The sequence below is a fragment of the Aotus nancymaae genome, unplaced genomic scaffold (genome assembly GCF_030222135.1).
Source record: "Aotus nancymaae isolate 86718 unplaced genomic scaffold, 86718_ANA_hifiasm-v0.15.2.pri h1tg000014l, whole genome shotgun sequence".
Lineage (NCBI taxonomy): Eukaryota > Metazoa > Chordata > Mammalia > Primates > Aotidae > Aotus > Aotus nancymaae.
Window position 1 is genome coordinate 37459592 of NW_026988425.1, and position 21554 is coordinate 37481145.

The window sequence follows — 21554 nt, forward strand, 5'->3', positions numbered from 1 at the left end:
TTGCCATTGGCTTCTCTGTAAAAAACCACTGGGCCTCTTATTCCAACATGGAAAACACAGAAGCTTTCCATACCATCTTTATTTGTCTCTTAGGTAAACACACTGCCCTATTCTTACTAAGTTTTCTCCACCCAAGCCAAGCAGTACCCACTCTGTGTATTCTGCCTCAAGTGGAGATGGGTCTAAGCCAACTTCTGCCCAGTGATCAATGTCTCCTTAGGATATGGATTCTGGGACTTTTCAACAGCAGCTGGTCCAGACATCCACTTTGATCTTGTGACCAATTTTTAAAGTCCAAGTATATGCCCCCACCATAGATATTTGCCATACTAGGTTATCTCTGTCTTATAGCTCTGAAATTAACCTTGAAAAAAAAACTAACATTTTGCACTCATCCTGCTAAATTTCATTTTAGGTTGATTTTGCCCTTGTGTTTCTATATATTGAGGTAATTTTGAATTTTTATTCTGTGGTGCATCTTATTTTGGGACACCACATCCCAGGCAATTATTTACATTCCTTAAACGTCTTCTGACTATTTTAAATACAGCTGGTTATGGACTCTTTCTTCTTCTGACTTTGGGCTACTGAGATTCTATTATGTTTTCAACTTTTTCAGAGAGGTTCTACAGTTAAAGGTAAAGAGTCAGAGCTGAGCATTCCATCCTCCCTTGAAGACTTTTTATCCTATCAATTTTTTCTTCCTCTTAACCACTTGAATCATTCTTGGGAAAATCCTTCCCACCTTCTCATCTGCCTGTTTACCCAGTTGAGCCTCTCGGAGACATGTGGGAGGCTCATAATTTAGAAACCCATTCAAACAATAGTAACTATTTTTCAACATTTATCTGTAAGAGAGGCAGAACATCTAGGAACATTTAGCCTTTCTTAATCATTTCTCCCACAACCTTCAATGAAGTCTTTCAAGTCAGTTAAAGTCAGAAACCATGTATTTTGAATGATACATAATACCTTAAACACTCTTCTTTTTAGATAAATTCTGTAAATGTGCATCAGTTCACCATTCTTTTAATATAGGGCTAAGGTCTTTTCTTTGGATGTAGGCTCACTGTTTTCAGCACCCCACTGATATTCTTGCACAAACTATACCTATCGGGTATCACCTGCAATTTCTACCTAAAGTTTTTTTCAAGTGAACCAAAATACTTAAAGTTATTTGCAAAGCTGACTGCAGAATTCTTCTAGAATTTTATAATTTTCCCCTAGTCTTTTGCATTTGTCTCACTTTTACCTAGTTCAAAGGCATTTTTTAAGTGATTTGGCTTTATCAAAGTCTTTCAAAAACATTTCACATAGCTATCACTTGTATTTTTGTATTCATATGTCACTGGTTTATGTACTATTAAGTTAAATAACAATTAAAATAAACACAAACATCATAAACAGGTGTGGAAATAAACACAACTGACCTTGATAAGCCAGTATCTCAATTGGTGAAAACAAAGGCAGATCACTGGTTAATTTGGTTAGGCAGAGGTTGACAAGGAAGCCTTGACTACGTGTGTATGCAGAGAGGCACCACCGAATACTCGTTTACCTACCAATGGCTAATGTTTTTATAAGCTGTACCTATCTTTCGTATAGATGAAATGATTCATATCAGGGACTGATATCACATACTCTTTTTAGATAACCCACTTGATATTTTGCATTTAATTAGCACTTAATAAGCTTATGTCACACACTGAGCTGATGCTGCTCTGGTCTCTCCTCCACCATTCCTTTTCAGTTATCCAAGCCCAAATACATTCAAAATGTAACCTAAGTTCTTCCTGGTCCTCATAGACTTCCCTCAGGATTCTAGTTCACAATGACCTATTCAAATATAGCCCTTGAAATGTGCTATTTTGCGCTAGCTTCCTACTGGTCCTTAGAGGTACTGTTTCTGCATTGATGCTCAGATATATTATATCCCCAGGTTATTAGATTATAAACTTCCTGGTGTATTGTATCCCTAGGTTATTAGATTCCATCCTGGAATGGAACTGCTTCCTGGAAGTGGAACTGTGCTTATACTTCTGTGGAGCCTCCTGGAATATAACTTCTATGATGGTGCCTGGTTGATAATCATTCCTCATTTGCCAATTGACTAGCCCACGGCAGCTACCTATGGGTTTGGTGGTATCAAGAAAAATGATTGTTCACTAAGGTTGAGATTGACAATGGGCAAGGTAGTCATAACAACAGAAAGATGTCCCACCCACTGGTTCTGTGACTTTGGGTAAATTATTTTCCTTCAGTGACCATGTGGATAGACTGAGAGACTGGATCAGATTGGTGACTCTCAAAGCTTTTGGGATCATGATTTTATCTTTGAGAATCTGATAAATGTGAAGGACACTTTACTTAGAAAAATAAAATATGCTCATGTATAAAATCTTGGATACTGTAAGGTATATTGCCGAGTTAAAATGAGGCAACTGAGGCCAGTGAGAAAAAATGAGAATCCAATTTATTCAGCTCCCGGGCGAGGTTCTGTGGTCCAGGAAGGGGCCAGAGAAGTCGCAATGGGCTTCTCAGGGTGTGGGGTTTTATAAGAAGTGGAGGTAGTTGATTGGTCATTGGGAAACAAAGAGCAGACAATTTCATTGGTAAGGAGATTTGATTGACTGTTAGGGAAACAAAGAGCAGACAGTTTCATTGGTAGGCTGACTGACTGGGGAGGTTAATGTTAAACTGCCATGGGACAAATCTTCCGCGGGCTTTTTAAATTTTGAAAGGGTTGAGTGAGGAATGCAGGAGTAGGCGTGTGGAGCCTGCATGGAGAAACTAGATAGGAGCAGGTGTGGGGAGCCAGCACAGAGAGATAAGTGTGTCCATTTGGCTCTTCAGCGAGGCAGCCGGCCTTACAGATACAATTTCTAAGAGCTGCATTCTCTATCCCACACCTGAACTCCCCTGCCCAGCAACCTTCTAAAGGTGAGCCACTGATCTCCTGAGGTATAGGGTGCCTGGCTCAACCCTGTCTCACTACTGGCAAAATGCTTGAAGTGTACACCCTGCTGATGGCTGTCCATGTCTTTTTTTTCTTTTTTCCTTGAGACAGGGTCTCACTTTGTCACCAGGCATTGTACATTGGTGTGATCATAGCTCACTGCAGCACCTCCTAGGCTCATGCAATCCTCCCACACCAAACTTTTTTTTTTTTTTTTTTTTTAAGTTTTCTGCAGAGACAAAGTCTCACTATGTTGCTCAGGTTGGTCTTGAACTGCTGGGCTCAAGCAATCCACCCACCTCAGCCTCCCTAGTAGCTGAGATTATAGGTGTGCATCACCATGCCTGGCTTTTTTTTTTTTTTTTTTAATTAAACATAGTTAGACGGTCTCACTGTGTTGACCAGGCTGGTCTTCAACCCCTTGGCTCAAGCCATCCTTCCACTTCGGTCTTCCAAAGTGCTGGATTACAGGCTTGAGCCACCCCGCCTGGCCAGTTGTCCATCTGTTCCTGGGGGGTGGCAGCCCATTCTCAGTCAACTTGATAGTGTTGCTATGGTGATCTGACCAACAACTCTGTAGTTAGGATAAAGTAATTTTCTTTAGTCAAAAAAAGATAAAGATGTTTTTGGGGATATTTTAAGACAGTTCTTTTGCCTGGTCGTCTCTTTCTCAACCTCACCTTTGTACTTTTGTACTTTGCGACTCTAAAAACATTCCAATAAAAACCTCATGACAAAATCAGAGGCAAAATGTTGAAGGTTTTGAAGTGGTGTTCAATCTGCATAAGCTCGTCTCTCTCGCTCTATAGAATACAAATAAATGCTAATGATTTCAATGTCTTATTTGCTGGAAATAAGAGTTTTTCTTTTCTGCATTAAATGGACAACATGTACAAAATAATCTCCTTTTTGTTTTGCTGTAGTTTTTACATGAAGATTGTTGCAGGTATTTGTGGGTAGTCCTGGGTAAATAACAGCACACTCTGAGAATAGATATGGGTTATTTCCTCTCTAAATATCACAAGGGAAGCTTAGCAAAGGATAACAGGAGAGTTTTATCTAAAGATCATATCTCTTCTGACTTTACTTTTAGGTATCCCCTGTGGTTTTCCTCTGCAAAGTGATTTTGTTCTAATTTGAGTTTGTAAATGTGCTTCCTTCTACTCATGGGTTTTTCTCTTTGATGATAAAGTTAGTTTACATGAGAATTCCATCTTTGGGGAAAGAATATCAGGAAAGAGAAACTAGCCCTGCTTCCTCCGTGGGTATACCCTGTGAACTCTGCTTTTCCAAACACATTAACACACGACCCCCAGCTCTGTGAGTTTGAGGAAGCATCATTTACTGGGTGTAAGGACTCCGTCTGGCTTTCAATCATTCCTGCTAATGAAAAACTGGGTGAGCTCATGATAAAGAAATCCGCTGTTCACCCCGGCATCTTCTTTTAGCAAAATGAGTCTCTATTTCCTTGCCTGGCAAGTTGTTCATCAAAGACAAACAAAACTTTTTTGTTTCCTGCCTTCTTCTAAGTGTCTGTGAGCAGAGGCATTTAACAACAGAACACCTGAGAGGTGGGCAGGGAGCGAGCAAAGGGATCGGAAATAGCCTCTCACCCACCATCACTCCTGTTTTCCATCCAGTATTAAGGGGCTTCTAAATCTAACCTCATCTTACCAATCCAGGTTGGCCTCACCATTTATCAGCTATGTGACCTTGAGCAAGCTACTTACCCATTCAGTGCCTTAGTTCCCTTCTCTGTTAAAAAAAAAAAAAAAAGGTAGGGGTGTTTAATGTTAATACTTACTGCATAGGGCATTTGTGAGAAGTAAATGAGTTAAGGTATTAGAATGGTGCTTGGTAGGTGGAAAGGCCTTGATGTTATTAGCCATTAACACAAAACCTCAACTCCACTTAGGCCATTCACACTGTCCTCAGGCCATGCACAATTATTTCCAAATTTATCTTATAGTTCTTATTACCTGGAATGTTCTTTTTTCTCCCCTCCAACTAGGATGTCCATGTAGAGCAACCCTATCCAGTAGAAATGCAATGCAAGCCTATGTGAAAGTTTACATTTTCTAAAAGTGGCATTTAAAGGGTAATAGGAAAGAAATGAAATGAATTTCAATAATATATTTTAACTTGCTGTATCTAAAATATACTCATTTAACATATAACCCATATAAAAATTGAGATAGTTCATATTTTTTTCTTTAAATTTCTTTACATTTTACATTTTACACTATAGTACATCTCAATTCAGACACATTTCAAGTGCTGACTACCACATGGGATACCACATGGGTTGCCATATTGGATCATGCATGTATACAGGAAGCAGGCAGCTGTAAGTTACTAGTTCTATGAATAAGTCCCTTGACTGGTACCTGCTGATGTTTGCAATTTGATGCCAGGTACTAGCCTGGAGATACTTATCTTATTTGATCTTCATGGCAGTTTATTTAGGTAGGTCCTTTTATTATTCCCATTTTACAGATGGGAAAACTGAGTCTTAAAGAAATTAAGTAGCAGCTAGTAAGTAGAAGAGTCAGGGTTTGAACTCCAGAGCTCATCCTCCCGCCTTCTGTATATTACCTCCCACATGGGAGCTCCAAGCAAAGGTCTGCCTTCTCTGTAGGGTCCTCCAAAGGACATGTAAAAATTCAGCACGAGTTGTCATAGTTGTATAATTTGTTAAGACTAAAAATGTCCATGAACAGATTTTTCTTGGGTTTTCCCATGGCAATTCATGCAATTAGTCACCCTATAAAACTTATATTTGTTTATTTTGTGAACAGATTGTGAATAGATGGAATCTACGTTCTGACCTCTGGGGATGGGGACTGTCAAAGGGAGGATTGTTTATGAAACATCTGGAAGGCAGAGTCCTTGAAAGTGAATTCCTATGTGAAGATCTTTTCATTGTATGGAGGACCTTGCAAGGAAAAGCGGATAGTCTTTAAGCAGTGTTTAAAACTGACCCTTAAAATAATCTACGTTTTTATTGGCAGGGACTTGCAAATGATGACTTGTGATTTCAAATCAGGATGACTTTCACATAGGAAATGTTAACTTACTTTTACGAGTATTGCTCCCAGAGTTCAAATACTGTTAGTTTACACAGCCAGCTAGCTTCCCTTTCCTCTGGTATTTCTGAACTACTGCTTCTTTTTTTTCTAATCGATAAAGGCCAGATTTCGACAAGAAGTGGACCTTAATCCATGAGCGGATCCAGATGGACTCCATGGTTATCAAGGGCCTCGATCCAGATACCAACTACCAGTTTGCTGTGAGGGCAATGAATTCCCATGGCCCCAGCCCCCGCAGCTGGCCCAGCGACATCGTCCGGACCCTCTGTGAGTATCGTGGCCCTTCTGAAGGACAGAGGGAGCTACATATCTGCACTTGCCTCATGATGACTCTTGACCTGGATGCCGTGCAGAAGGACAGCCTGGAAAAGGGCTAATCCCAGGCTTTCCTCCTGCGGTTTTCCCAGCCCCTGGGAAGTTAGAGGCTGTCAACAGGGACACCGGCTGTTTCTATGTCCTGGAGCTCAGCAGAGGATTTATTTTTGCATCATCCTTGGGAAGTCTGAGGTCAGTTTTCTTTCACAGTCACACAACAGACCACACAGCAAAATGATGTGCAGTTTTCCCCTCCTTTTCATATTTTGAGAAAATGAGTTTATCTTAGAACCATAGGAGAAAAAACAAAGGCTCCCCTCTGAGGCTTCAGGGTTCGCGTTTGCCTAAAAATCAAGGGTGTTCAAAAAACATCAACTCTCTGAATGATGGTCTAGGAGTATCAAAGAAGTTGAGCGCTGTCATGGAGCTGGGGCTGTGGCCAGTGGTGGAAGTTCTCACAGTGCCTAGGAGACGCTTGGGCCAGTGCTTTCAAATCACTGAGGGTTTTGTTAAAGTCGGATTCTGTTTTTGGTCTGGGTTTTAACAAACCCACGCAATGCCAAGAACCGTTCTTGGATTGTCAAGGACTTAGACCACTTTGTCAAGCCCAGCCTGGTTTAGATGTTTTTTGTATTTGGGGAACGGAGGGTGTATTTCTGTAAACCTAGAACCCTGTGTAGCATGGAGAGCTGAGAATGGAAATGTTGGCACTTTTTTGTTTGAAGACTCTGATCTTTTTTTTTTTTTTAACTTCTGGTGTACATGTGCAGATCATGCAGGATTGTTACATAGGTATACACATGCCACGATGGTTTGCTGCCTCCATCCACCCGTCATCTACATTAGGTATTTCTCCTGTTATCCCTGCCCAATCCCCCCATCCCCTGCTATCCTTCTCCTAGCCCCCCACCTTCCAACAGGCCCTGGTGTGTGATGTTCCCCTCCGTGTGTCCATGGGTTCTCATTGTTCAACACCCACTTATGAGTGAGAACGTGGTGTTTGGTTTTCTGTTCTTGTGTCAGTTTGCTGAGAATGATGGTTTCCAGCTTCATCCATGTCCCTGCAAAGGACATGAACTCATCGTTTTTTATGGCTGCATAGTATTCCATGGTGCATATGTACCACATTTTCTTTATCCAGTCTGTCATTGATAAGCATTTGGGTTGGTTCCGAGTCTTTGCTATCGTAAACAGTGCTGCAGTGAACATATGTGTGCATGTGTCTTTATAGCAGAACAATTTATAATCCTTTGACTGTATTCCTAGTAATGGGATTGCTGGGTGACTCTGATCTTTTCAGTGTTGCCAGTACATTCCTCCGGAAGGGCCCTGCTGCTCCTCTGGGTCCTCTTTACCCAGGAAAGGTGCTGTCAGAAAAGAGCAAGTGCTGGTAGCTGGCTTAACTGGACAACATGAAGCCCTGTTTCATTGGTTAGTGGAACTGAATAAACTCCTCTCCTCACAAAGCACCCACACAGCTGACATCCAAGGCCAGTGCTTGTTCAGGGATAGAGATTCAGGAGGTTTCCCAAATCTGAGGAATTTTGGCTTCTTTGAAAACAACCCTCACCCTAACCTTGAATGTCGGGTTTCCTTTTGTCAAATTAAATTATTGGGTTATATAGGGAGGCTATACTCCAAAACACACATGTACACACACATACACACACATGCACACATGCGCACACATGCACACGCACACACATATGCACATTCTCATGCAACCTGTAAGTGCTACTGATCACCCAGAAAAAAAAATTGTTTTCATTCTTCTTCTTCACAATTTAGAAGCTTAAACTTCCCAGGCATATGCCAAGGGATGATGGCCTTCTTCCTAGAAGAAATGTTCACGATTCTGTTTCAAAGGACCTTGTTTGATTACTCTTTGGCTGAACTTTGTGAAGTAACAGGAGCTAGGGGCTGACAGTACTTTGAAACTCAGTTTGTCTTTTCGTACTACAAAGTGAGTAGCGACTTGGTGCTGTGTCCCACCCACCCTTCCCATGAAACTCCTGCTCCCATTTGTAAGCCTCTCCAGGCTCACCTCTCGCAGTCTATCCCTTAGCTTCCCCTCCTCCATAGAGTGAAGAATGTAGAAGAAAGATGAGATACAACAGCACATGCTGATTCAGATGTGCATATAGAGACTGCAGTCAGGGAAGGATAGGGGAGTTGGGGCACCTCTCATACTGCTGCTCTTTTTTTTTTTTTTTGAGTTGGAGTCCTGCTCTGTTGCCCAGGCTAGAGTGCAATGGTACGATCTCAGCTCACTGCAACCTCCACCTCCCAGGCTCAAGCAGTTTTCCTGCCTGAGCCTCCCAAGTAGCTGGGATTTAGTAGAGACAGGGTTTCACCATGTTGGCCAGGATGGTCTCTTTGGCCAGGCTGATTTCAAACTCCTGACCTTGTGATCCACCCACCTCGGCCTCCCAAAGTGCTAGGATTACAGGTGTGAGCCACCGTAGCTGGCCTCATCCTGCTACCTTTTTAACGAAAACACTAATCTGGTCTTGGAGTTTCTGATTAGAATTTCCCCACTGCTGGATCCTGCTTTTCTGGATTAAGTGAATAAGTTATGTGAAAGTGTTTACAGATATGTAACATTTTATTATAATTGGTCTGTTATGTGAAGTAAAATTTTTAAATTTCAAAGTAATTGTGGACGGGGAAGGTGGACAAAACATGCTAAATCAGTGAAAATTTTCAGTTACGAAACAATCTTAAATAGACATAATTTTACTGCTTTTAGTATATACAGTTACTCAGATCAGAATAACAAAATGCATTAGATGACTTGTTTCATGAATACAAAAGAAAGTGCTCTAATTAGTATTTCAAGTGTGGTTTTTCTCCTGATCACTTCTGATATTTTGGAAAACTCTTTATTCTGGGACACATTTATATATTTTTATTTTGGGTATTGGTTTAGAGTATTATTTTGCTTCCAAAATATGCTTTTCCCATACGTAAAATTACCTAATTACCAAATAGCACTATCTGAATGATAATAAATTTCAAGTATCAGAGCTACCCTGGGGAACGCATGCAGTAAGCCAGACATCGTGCTGGGCGCTTTACCTACGAAACCCACTTAATCCTCACGGAAACGCTGTGCTGGAGGAATAGTGTCCCCTTTTTACAGATTTAAAAAATTGAGTTTTTGAAAGGTCATGTATTTTGGCAAGATTGATTATTGTAAAGGCGGGATTTGAACTTGGGTTTGGCTGACTGCAAAGCTGCTTCTTTGAGTGAGAAACATTTAGAGAAGGCTATTCTTCTAATGCAAAGTAACGTGAAAATGGTTAAGGTCAACAATTAATAAAAGACAGGACGGTCCATGTAGACTGTCTAAGTCTATGGACTAAGGAGACTCTGACAGCACAGAATAAACCTCTAAAAGTTGTTTTGTTTTTAACTTTTAGATTCACAGGTACACGTGCAGGTTTGTTAGATGGATATGTTGCACAATGGTGAGATTTGAGCTTCTAGTGTCCCCAACACCCGAATAGTGACCGTTGTACCTAAGAAGTAATTTTTCAACTCCCACCTCCGTCCCAACCTCCCCCCTGCCTTTTGGAGTCCCCAGTGTCTGTCATTTCCATCTATATGTCCCCATGTATCAATTATTTAGTTCCCACTTGTAAGCGAGAGCGTGCAGTATTTGATTGTCTTTTGTGAGTCATTTCACTTACAATTATGACCTCCAGCTTCATTCATGTTGCCTGAAGGACATGAGTTCGTTCTTTGTTATGGCTGCGTAATATTCCATGGTGAATAGTGCTGCAATAAACATACAAGTGCCGGAGTCTTTTTCATATAATGTTTTCTTTTCTTTTGGGTGGATGCCCAGTAGTGAGATTGCTGGTTCAATGATAGTTATATTTTTAGTTATTTGAGAGGTCTCCATACTGTTTTCCATAGAGGTTGTACTAATTTGCATTTCCCACTAACAGTGTATAAGCCTCCCCTTTTCTCCACATTCATGCCAACATCTGATAGCAAAGTTGGCATCAGATCAAGTAAACATTCATGTAGATGGTGGGGAGTGGGAGCAATGAGGATGAGATAAGTCCAACATGTAGAAATGCAATACTGGCCTCACAAATTCATTCAGAGTAGTGTTTTTTGACTGGTCATTCTGATTGGTGTAAGATATCTCATTGTGGTTTTAATTTGCACTTTTCTGATGATTGGTGATATTGAGCGTTTTTTTCTTGAGTTTTTTCCACTTGTATGTCATTTTTTTTAGAAATGTCTGTTTGTGTTGTAACCACCCAACAGGTTTACCTTTTCCGCTGCCTAGACAGAGCCTATTTATCAAGATACGGAAATTTCAATGGAGAAAGAGTAATTCACACAAAGCCAGCTGTGCAGGAGACCACAGTTTTATTACTACTCAAATCAGTCTCCCTGAGCGTTCAGAGATAGAAATTTTTAAAGATAATTTGGCAGGTAGGGGCTCCGAAAGTGTGAAGTGCTGATTGGTCAGGTTGGAGATGGAATCCTGGGGGGCTGAAGTGAGGTTTTCTTGCTGTCTTCTTTCCTGGGTGGGATCACAGAACTGGTTCATCCAGATTACTGGTATGGCTGGTGTCAGCTGATCCATCCAGTACAGGGTCTGCAAAATATCTCAAGCACTGATTTTAGGTTTTACAATAGTGATGTATCCCCAGGAGCAATTTGGGGAAGCTCAGACTCTTAAAGCCGGTGGTTGCATGACTCCTAAACCATAATTTCTAATCTTATAGCTAATTTGTTATTCCTACAAAGGCTGATTCTTCCCAGGCAAGAAGGGGGTCTTTGTGGGAAAGGGCTATTACCAATTTTGTTTCAGAGTCAAACCATAAACTGAATTCCTTCCCAAGGTTAGTTCAGCCTATGCACAGTAATGAATAAGGACAGCTTAAAGGTTAAAAGCAAGATGGAGTCAGTAATTCTGATCTCTTTCACTGTCATAATTTCCTCTGTTATAATTTTTGCAAAGGTAGTTTCAATGTCCTTTGCCCACTTTTTAATGGGGTTATTTCTTGTTGAGTTGACTTCCTTGTAGATTCTGGATATTAGTCCTTTGTCAGAGGCATGATTTGCAAATCTCTCTCCCATTTGGTTGGTTGTCTGTTTACTCTGTTGATTATTTTTTTGGCTGTGCAGAAACTTTTTAGTTTAATTAAGTCCGATTTGTCTATTTTTGTTCTTGTTGCCTTTGCTTTTGGTTTTAAAATTTGGAAGGTATATTGCACATACAGAAATACAAGTAAAACATATATGTGGACTGAAAGTCAACCCATATAAATCGGTAGAGTCCTGCTATTTTACAGCTGGCAGCCCTTTAGATTAGTTGGACCCAAACCAAGACAGATGCACATTTTGAACATTACTCTGCATCTGTAAGATCAGTATTTCTACATGTGGGGCTTGTCCCAGTCTCGCTTCTCTCACTCCTCTCCATCTCCGTGAATATTTGCTTGATTTGATGCCGACTTCTCTCCTTGGACAGCCAACCTCACAACACAGTGTTGAAGGAGACCATTGAGGCTAAGATCCCACCCAGGACACAGGCCACTCCCTGGGCTTCTCTGTGGCCTGTTTATCTTAGGCCTAAACTCTTTTGTAAGAAAATATAACACTTCAGCCCTACTAACTGGGGAAGCTTTTACTTCCCACTGAGCCTCTTAAAGCCAGGTACTATTAGCAACTTAATTCCTTAATGGGGCAACTGGAAGATCTTAGTTGCTCTTGCGCTGGTAGTTAATGAAAGCCAAGGCCCAGTGTTATCGTTAACTGGCACATAGCTGAAGTGAGAAAGGAGGATGGTTTTGGTGGTTTCACTGGAGTGTTGAGAAGTCTGTGCAGTGTCCATATCTGATTCCAGCTCCACAACAGTATAAGTAGAACAGGGAGGAAAAAACAAGACTTTAGTGTCTAGGTCCTGTAATGAGAACCAGGATTATTTTGGTGACCTTGAATAATAATGATGCGACCCTGTGTCTACATGTTCTTCCATCCTCTCCTGGGAGGTGTTTCACACAAATCAGCGCCTGTTTTGTTTCCAAGAGAAAATACAAAGATGACCCAAATCATGATCTCTCACTCATTACTCCTATCCTGCTGCATTTTTTTTTCCCTGTAAGAAAGAAACACCAGCAGCATTATAGTTGCTTTTGATCTGGTAAATCAGGCAGTTGGTGTGCAGAACTAGGGGCTTTGTAAAAGATGTACTCATCCCATCCACTGGCCACCAACTACTGAGCTTGAAGCTTAGTGAGTTCATTCTTTCATCAAGTAGAATGAAAGCCAATAAAAAGGACATGAATGGTAAATAATAGAAATGGCAGAAATAAAAAGGTCACATGCCTTTCTTCTTTTTCCCAAAAACAGGAATTTAATAAAACATAACTTACATGAGTAATCAACTATAGAATTATATAACTTTTCCTAGGAATAGAACTTGGTCTTAACCACCAAAACTACTTAATTTTTAGGGTACTATCCTCATGATATGGGCAGAGAAAGAGCAAATACATTTTTCACTGAAGTGAACTGGTATCCTTAGATCAGTTCCCAGGAGACGATATTGTTTCTGTTCCTAGCAAAACCCATTTTGCTCTTTTCTGCAGCATCTACTGTTTCTTGGGCTTGGAACTCTCTTCCCCAAGATCTTTCTATGATCATGCTGCCAGCCTCCTCCCCTTCTTCTTTCAGATCCTAGCTGAAATGTCACTTTCTCAGATAGGCTTCAGGTTTTCTTGAGACAGGGTCTTGGAGTGTAGTGCTATGATCTCAGTTCACTGCAACCTCCACCTCCTGGGCTCAAGCAATCCTCCCACCTCAGCCTCTTGAGTAGCTGGGACTAGAGGCACACACCATCACGCCTGGCTAATTTTTGTATTTTTTGTAGAGATGAGATTTTACCATGTTGCCCAGGCTGGTCTTGAACTCCTGGGCTCAAGTGATCCGCTCCCCTTGGCTCCCAGAGTGCTGGGATTACAGGCCTGAGCCACTGTGCCCAGCCCCAGGCTTCTGTGGTCTCAGCCTAATGCCCTGCTTTATTTTTTCCATAGCACTTTCACTGCCTGAATCTTTTTTATGCATCGTATTGTCTGTATCTCCTCTCCAGGATAAGGTCCATATTGGAGCAGAATGACTTGTTTAATGTTGTGTTCTTAATACCCTATACAAGGTCTGCAACTCAATAAATATTTACTGAGTGTGTAAATGAGTGAATGTGACTTAACAAGCCAAGAGTCTGTGACTACTTTGGCAATTGGATAACTCCCTACTGCTACTGTATGGGAAATTCAAAGATAACATGAAAGGAAACAGTTGTTCTAGAAACCCATTTAGGCCAAAAGTGAATTTCCCATTGGCAAGATTTGTAAGCAAAAGTGAACTCCCAGAATTGCAATGGTATAAATAAGAAAAAGGTAAACAGAGTTAAAGAGGGAGGAAGGAAAGAAGGAAGAGAGAAAACGCAGTGAATTTAAATTCAAGGCTGTAAGGATGAGATTCTAGTTCTAAAAAGAGTACAGTTTGCTGATGGGGGTTGATGAAGGGAGAGACTTTTTTATTTTTTGAGACACAGTCTCTCTCTGTCGCTCAGGCTGGAGTGCAGTTGCCGGATGTCGGCTCACTGCAATCCCTGCCTCCCAGGTTCAAGCGATTCTCCTGCCTCAGCCTCCCAAGTAGCTGAGACTACATGCGCACACCACCACGCCCGGCTAATTTTTGTATTTTTAGCAGAGACAGGGTTTCGCCATGTTAGCCAGGATGGTCTTGATCTCCTGACCTCTTGATCTGCCCACTTTGGCCTCCCAAAGTGCTGAGATTATAGGTGTGAGCCACCACACCCGGCCAGGAGAGACATTTTCTAACCCTCTTTCAAACCAAGCGCTCATTTACCCCTGTGTTCTTACTTGATCATTATAATAAGCATTAACATTTCTAGACTACCTTTTCCTCCTGTTTCTAATAAGGCTAATTATGGTCTCATAGCCTCAGGGATTACGTAGGGAAGTATGAGAGATGTTTTGGTCTGGTTTAGTTTTTGCCACACTGTTCTCCCCATAATCTGTTTTCTTCTACAGTTTCAGAAACATACTCTTCCACCGAGTGAAGAAAAACACACTCTGGCTCAAATCAGGTTTCTTTTTTTTTTTAAATTATTATACTTTAACTTCTGGGGTACATGTGCAGATCATGCAGGATTGTTACATGGATATACATATGTCATAGTAGTTTGCTGCCTCCATCCCCCCATCATCTACATTAGGTATTTCTCCTAATGTTATCCCTCCCCAATCCCCCCATCCCCTGCTATCCCTCCCCTAGCTCTCCCACCCCGCAACTGGCCCCGGCATGTGATGTTCCCCTCCCTGTGTCCATGTGTTCTCATTGTTCAACACCCACTTATGAGTGAGAACATGTGGTGTTTGGTTTTCTGTTCTTGTGTTTGCTGAGAATGATGGTTTCCAGCTTCATCCATGTCCCTGCAAAGGACATAAACTCATCATTTTTTATGGCTGCATAGTATTCCATGGTGTATGTGTGCCATATTTGCTTTATCAAGTCTATCATTGATGGGCATTTGGGTTGGTTCTGAGTCTTTGCTATTGTAAACAGTGCCATAATGAACATACGCATGCATGTGTCTTTATAATAGATAGATTTATAATCCTTTGGGTATATACCCAGTAATGGGATTGCTGAGTCAAATGGTATTTCTAGTTCTAGATCCTTGAGGAATCACCACACTGTCTTCCACAATGGATGAACTAATTTACATCCCACCAACAGTGTAAAAGAATTCCTAGCATCCTCTGCAGCATCTGTTGTCTCCAGATTTTTTAATGATCGCCATTCTAACTGGCATGAGATAGTATCTCAATGTGGTTTTGATTTGCATTTCTCTAATGACCAGTGATGATGAGCATTTTTTCAGATGTTTCTTGGCCACATAAATGTCTTCTTTTGAAAAGTGTTCATTTCATTCGCCCACTTTTTGATGGGGTTGTTTGTCTTTTTCTTGTAAATTTGTTTAAGTTATTTGCAGATTCTGGATGTTAGCCCTTTGTCAGATGGGTAGATTGCAAAAATCTTTTCCCATTCTGTTGGTTGCCAGTTCACTCTCATGATAGTTTCTTTTGCTGTGCAGAAGCTCTTATGTTTAATTAGATCCCATTTCTCTATTTCAGTTTTTGTTGCCATTGCTTTTGGTGTTTTAGTCATGAAGTCCTTGCCCTGAATGGTATTGTCTAGGTGTTCTTCCAGGGTTTTTATGGTGTTAGGTCTTAAGTTTACATCTTGAATCCATCTGGAGTTAATTTTTGTATAAGGTGTAAGGAAGGGATCCAGTTTCACCTTTCTGACCATGGCTAGCCAGTTTTCCCAACACCATTTATTAAATAGGGAATCCTTTCCCCATTGCTTGTTTTTGTCAGGTTTGTCAAAGATCAGATGGTTGTAGGTGTGTAGCGTTGCCTGCAAGACCTCTGTTCTGTTCCATTGGTCTATATCTCTGTTTTGGTACCAGTACCATGCTGTTTTGATTACTGTAGCCTTGTATTATAGTTTGAAGTCAGGTAGCATGATGCATCCAGCTTTTTTTTTTTTCTGCTTAGCATTGTCTTGGCTATGCGGGCTCTTTTTTGGTTCTATATGAAGTTCAACGTTGTTTTTTCCATTTCTGTGAAGAAGGTCAATGGTAGCTTCATGGGGATAGCACTGAATCTGTAAATTACTTTGGGCAGTAAGACCATTTCATGATATTGATAGTTCCTAACCATGAGCATGAAATGCTTTTCTATCTCTTATTTCCTTGAGCAGTGGTTTGTGTTCTCCTTGAAGAGGTTCTTCATGTCCCTTCTTAGTTGTATTCCTGGGTATTTTATTCCCTTTGTAGCAATTGCGAATGGGAGTTTGCTCATGATTTGGCTCTCTGTTTGTCTGTTACTGTTGTATAGGAATGCCTGTGATTTGTACGCATTGATTTTGTATCCTGATACTTTGCTGAAGTTGCTTATCATCTTAAGGAGATTTTGGGCTGAGACAATGGGGTCTTCTAAATATGCAATCATGTTGTCTGCAAATAGAGACAGTTTGATGTCCTCTTTTCCTAATTTAATACCCTTTTTTTCTTTCTCTTGCCTGATTAATCTGGCCAGAACTTCCAATACTATGTTGAATAGGAGTGGTGAGAGAGGGCATCCTTGTCTTGTGTCAGTTTTCAAAGGAAATCCTTCCAGTTTTTTCCCATTCAGTATGATATTGGCTGTGGGTCTGTCATAAATAGATTTTATTATTTTGAGATACGTTCCATCGATACCTTGTTTATTAAGAGTTTTTAGTAAAAAGCGCTGTTGAGTTTTGTCAAAGGCCTTCTCTGCATCTATTGAGATAATCATGTGGTTTTTGTCTTTGTTTCTGTTTTTTTTTTTTTTAATTGCATTTTAGGTTTTTGGGTACATGTGAAGAACATGCAAGATTGTTGCATAGGTACACACATGGCAATGTGATTTTGCTGCCTTCCTCCTCATCACCTGTATCTGGCATTTCTCCCCATGCTATCTCTCCCCAACTCCTCACCCCCCACTGTCCCTCCCTTTTTCCCCTTGACAGACACCAGTGTGTGATGCTCCCCTCCCTGTGTCCATGTGTTCTCATTGTTCAACACCCATGCAGTGTTTGATTTTCTGTTTTGTGCCAGTTTGCTGAGAATGATGGTTTCCAGGTTCATCCATGTCCCTACAAAAGGACACCAACTCATCGTTTTTGATGGCTGCATAGTATTCCATGGTGTATATGTGCCACATTTTCCCTGTCCAGTCTATCATTTATGGGCATTTGGGTTGGTTCCACGTCTTTGCTATTGTAAACAGTGCTGCAATGAACATTCATGTGCATGTGTCCTTATAGTAGAATGATTTATAATCCTTTGGATATATACCCGGTAATGGGGTTGCTGGGTCAAATGGAATTTCTGTTTCTAGGTCCTTGAGGAATCACCACACTGTCTTCCACAATGGTTGAACTAATTTACACTCCCACTAACAGTGTAAAAGTGTTCCTATTTCTCCACATCCTGTCCAGCATCTGTTGTTTCCAGATTTTTTAATGATCGCCACTCTAACTGGCGTGAGATGGTATCTCAGTGTAGATTTGATTTGCATTTCTCTAATGACCAGTGATGATGAGCATTTTTTCACGTTTGTTGGCCTCCTATATGTCTTCCTTTGTAAAGTGTCTGTTCATATCCTTCGCCCACTTTTGACTGGGCTTGTTTGTTTTTTTCTTGTAAATCTGTTTTAGTTCTTTGTAGATTCTGGATATTAGCCCTTTTTCAGATGGGTAGATTGCAAAAACTTTTTCCCATTCTGTTAGTTGCTAATTCACTCTAATGATTGTTTCTTTTGCTGTGCAAAAGCTCTGGAGTTTGATTAGGTCTGTCTATTTTGGCTTTTGTTGCCAATGCTTTTGGTGTTTTGGTCCTGAAGTTCTTGCCTATGCCTATGTCCTGAATGGTTTTGCCTAGATTTTCTTCTAGGGTTTTTATGGCGTTAGGTCTTATGTTTAATTCTTTAATCCATCTGGAGTTAATTTTAGCATAAGGTGTCAGGAAGGGGTCCAGTTTCCACTTTCTGCACATGGCTAACCAGTTTTCCCAACACCATTTATTAAACAGGGAATCTCTTCCCCATTTTTGTCAGGTTTGTCAAAGATCAGATAGTTGTAGATGTGCGGTGTTGCCTCCAAGGCCTCTGTTCTGTTCCATTAGTCTATATCTTTGTTTTGGTACCAGTACCATGCTGTTTTGATTACTGTAGCCTTGTAGTATAGTTTGAAGTCAGGTAGTGTGATGCCTCCAGCTTTGTTCTTTTTGCTTAGAATTGGCTTGGCTATGCGGGTTCTCTTTTGGTTCCATATGAAGTTTGAGGTGTTTTTTTCCAGTTCTGTGAAGAAGGTCATTGGTAGCTTGATAGGGATAGCATTGACTCTGTAAATTACTTTGGGCACTATGGCCATTTTCACGATATTGATTCTTCCTAACCATGAACATGGAATGTTTCTCCATCTGTGTCCTCTCTTACTTCGTTGAGCAGTGGTTTGTAGTTCTCCTTGAAGAGGTCCTTTACGTTCTTTGTTAGTTGTATTCCTAGGTATTTTATTCTGTTTGTAGCAATTGTGAATGGCAGTTTGTTCTTGATTTGGCTCTCTTTAAGTCTGTTTTTGGTATATAGGAATGCTTGTGATTTTTGCACATTGATTTTGTATCCTGAGACTTTGCTGAAGTTGCTTATCAGTTTCAGATTTTGGGCTGAGACGATGGGGTCTTCTAAATATACAATCATGTCATCTACAAGTAGAGACAATTTGGCTTCCTCTTTTCCTAATTGAATGCCCTTTATTTCTTTTTCTTGCCTGATTGCTCTGGCTAGAACTTCCAATACTACATTGAATAGGAGTGGTGAGAGAGGGCATCCTTGTCTAGTGCCAGATTTCAAAGGGAATGCTTCCAGTTTTTGCCCATTCAGTATGATATTGACTGTTGGTTTGTTATAAATAGCTTTTATTATTTTGAGAAAAGTTCCATCAATACCTAGTTTATTGAGGGTTTTAGCATAAAGGGCTGTTGAATTTTGTCAAAGGCCTTCTCTGTATCTGTTGAGATAATCGTGTGGTTTTTGTCTTTGGTTCTGTTTATGTGGTGAATTATGTTTATAGACCTGCATATGTTGAACCAGCCTTGCATCCCCGGGAAGAAGCCTACTCGGTCATGGTGGATAAGCTTTTTGATGTGCTGTTGCAATCAATTTGCCTGTATTTTATTGAAGATTTTTGCATCTATGTTCATCATGGATATTGGCCTGAAGTTTTCTTTCCTTGTTGAGTCTCTGCTGGGTTTTGGTATCAGGATGATGTTGGTCTCATAAAATGATTTGAGAAGGATTCTCTCTTTTTGTATTGCTTGGAATAGTTTCAGAAGGAATGGTACCAGCTCCTCTTTGTATATCTGGTAGAATTCGGCTGTGAACCCATCTGGACCTGGGCCTTTTTTGGTAAATAGGCTATTAATTGCTGCCTCAACTCCTCAACTTCAGCCCTTGTTATTGGTCTATTCAGAGTTTTGACTTCTTCCTGGTTTAGGCTTGGGAGGATGCAAGTGTCCAGAAATTTATCCATTTCTTCCCAGTTTACTAGTTTATGTGCATAGAGTTGTTTGTAATAATCTCTGATGATGGTTTGTATTTCTTTGGAATCTGTGATGATATCTCCTTTATCGTTTTTGATTGCATCTATTTGATTATTCTCTCTTTTCTTTTTATTAATCTGGCTAGTGGTCTGTCTATTTTGTTGACCTTTTGAAAAAACCAGCTCCTGGATTTATTGATTTTTTTGAAGGGTTTTTTGTGTCTCAATCTCCTTCAGTTCTGCTCTGATCTTAGTTATTTCTTGTCTTCTGCTAGGTTTTGAGTTTTTTGATCTTGCTCCTCCAGCTCTTTCAATTTTGATGATAGGGTGTCGATTTTAGATCTTTCCTTGCTTCTCATGTGGGCATTTATTGCTACAAATTTTCCTCTAGACATTGCTTTAAATGAGTCACAGAGGTTCTGGTATGTTGTGTCTTTATTCTTGTTGGTTTTGAAGAACATCTTTGTTTCTGCTTTCATTTCATTGTTTATCCAGTCAACATTCAAGAGCCAGTTGTTCAGTTTCCATGAAGCTGTGCAGTTCTGAGTTAGTTTCTGAATTCTGAGTTCTAACTTGATTACATTGTGGTCTGAGAGACTGTTTGTTATGATTTCTGTTCTTTTGCATTTGCTGAGGAGTGATTTATTTCGAATTATGTGGTCAATTTTAGTGAGGGTGTGATGTGGTGCTGAGAAGAATGTATATTCTGTGGATTTTGGGTGGAGAGTTCTGTAAATGTCTATTAGGTTTGCTTGGTCCAGGTCTGAATTCAAGTCCAGGATATCCTTGTTTATTTCTGTCTTGTTGATCTGTCTAATATTAACAGTGGGGTGTTCAAGTCTCCCACAAATATTGTGTGGGAGTCTAAGTCTCTTTGTAGGTCATTAAGAACTTGCTTTGTGTATCTGGGTGCTCCTGTATTGGGCGTTTATATATTTAGGATCGTTAGCTCTTCTTGTTGCATTGATCCTTTTACCATTTTGTAATGTGCTTCTTTGTCTCTTTTGATCTTTGTTGGTTTAAAGTCTATTTTATCAGAGACTAGAATTGCAACTCCTGCTTTTTTTTGCTCTCCATTTGCGTGGTAAATCTTCCTCCATCCCTTTATTTTGAGCCTTTGTGTATCCTTGAATGTGAGATGGGTTTCCTGGATACAGCACACCGATGGGTTTTGGATTTTTATCCAGTTTTCCAGTCTGTGTCTTTTGATTGGGGTGTTTACTCCATTTACATTTAGGGTTAATATTGTTATGTGTGCATTTGAGCCTGCCCTTTTGATGCTAGCTGGTTGTTTTGCCCGTTAGTTGATGCAGTTTTTTCATTGTGTAGATGCTCTTTACCGTTTGGTATGTTTTTGGAGTGGCTGGTACTGGTTGTTCCTTTCTATGTTTAGTGCTTCTTTCAGGAGCTCTTGTAAAGCAGGCCTGATGGTGATGAAATCTCTGAGTAATTGCTTGTTCTTAAAGGATTTTATTTGTCCTTCACTTATGAAGCTTAGTTTGGCTAGATATTAAATTCTGGGTTAAAAGTTCTTTAAGGATGTTGAATATTGGCCCCCACTCTCTTCTGGCTTGTAGGGTTTCTGCTGAGAGATCTGCTGTGAGTCTGATGGGCTTCCCTTTGTGGGTAACTGGATCTTTCTCTTTGGCTGCCCTTAGCATTTTCTCCTTCATTTCAACCCTGATGAATCTGATGATTATGTGCCTTGGAGTTGGTCTTCTTGAGGAATATCTTTGTGGTGTTTTCTGTATTTCCTGGACTTGAATATTGGTCTGCCTTGCTAGGTTGGGGAAGTTTTCCTGGATAATATCCTAAAGAGTATTTTCCAGCTTGGATTCATTCTGTCTGTCACATTTAGGTACACCTATCAAACGTAGATTAGGTCTTTTCACATAGTCCCATATTTCTTGGAGACTTTGTTCATTTCTTTTTACCCTTTTTGCTCTAATCTTGCCTTCTCATTTTATTTCATTGAGTTGATCTTCGACCTCTGATATCCTTTCTTCTGC

General features: G+C 40.4%; 1 protein-coding gene across 2 annotated transcripts in view; it reads left to right on the forward strand.

Annotated features, from left to right (window-relative positions):
• EGFLAM (EGF like, fibronectin type III and laminin G domains) overlaps window positions 1–21554 on the forward strand; it is a 221792-nt gene that overhangs the window by 105254 nt on the left and 94984 nt on the right. For both annotated transcript variants that reach the window (XM_012460023.2, XM_012460024.2), the window contains exon 6: window positions 6146–6312. In XM_012460023.2, coding sequence (XP_012315446.2) covers window positions 6146–6312 — 167 coding nt within the window. The remainder of the gene's footprint in view (window positions 1–6145; window positions 6313–21554) is intronic.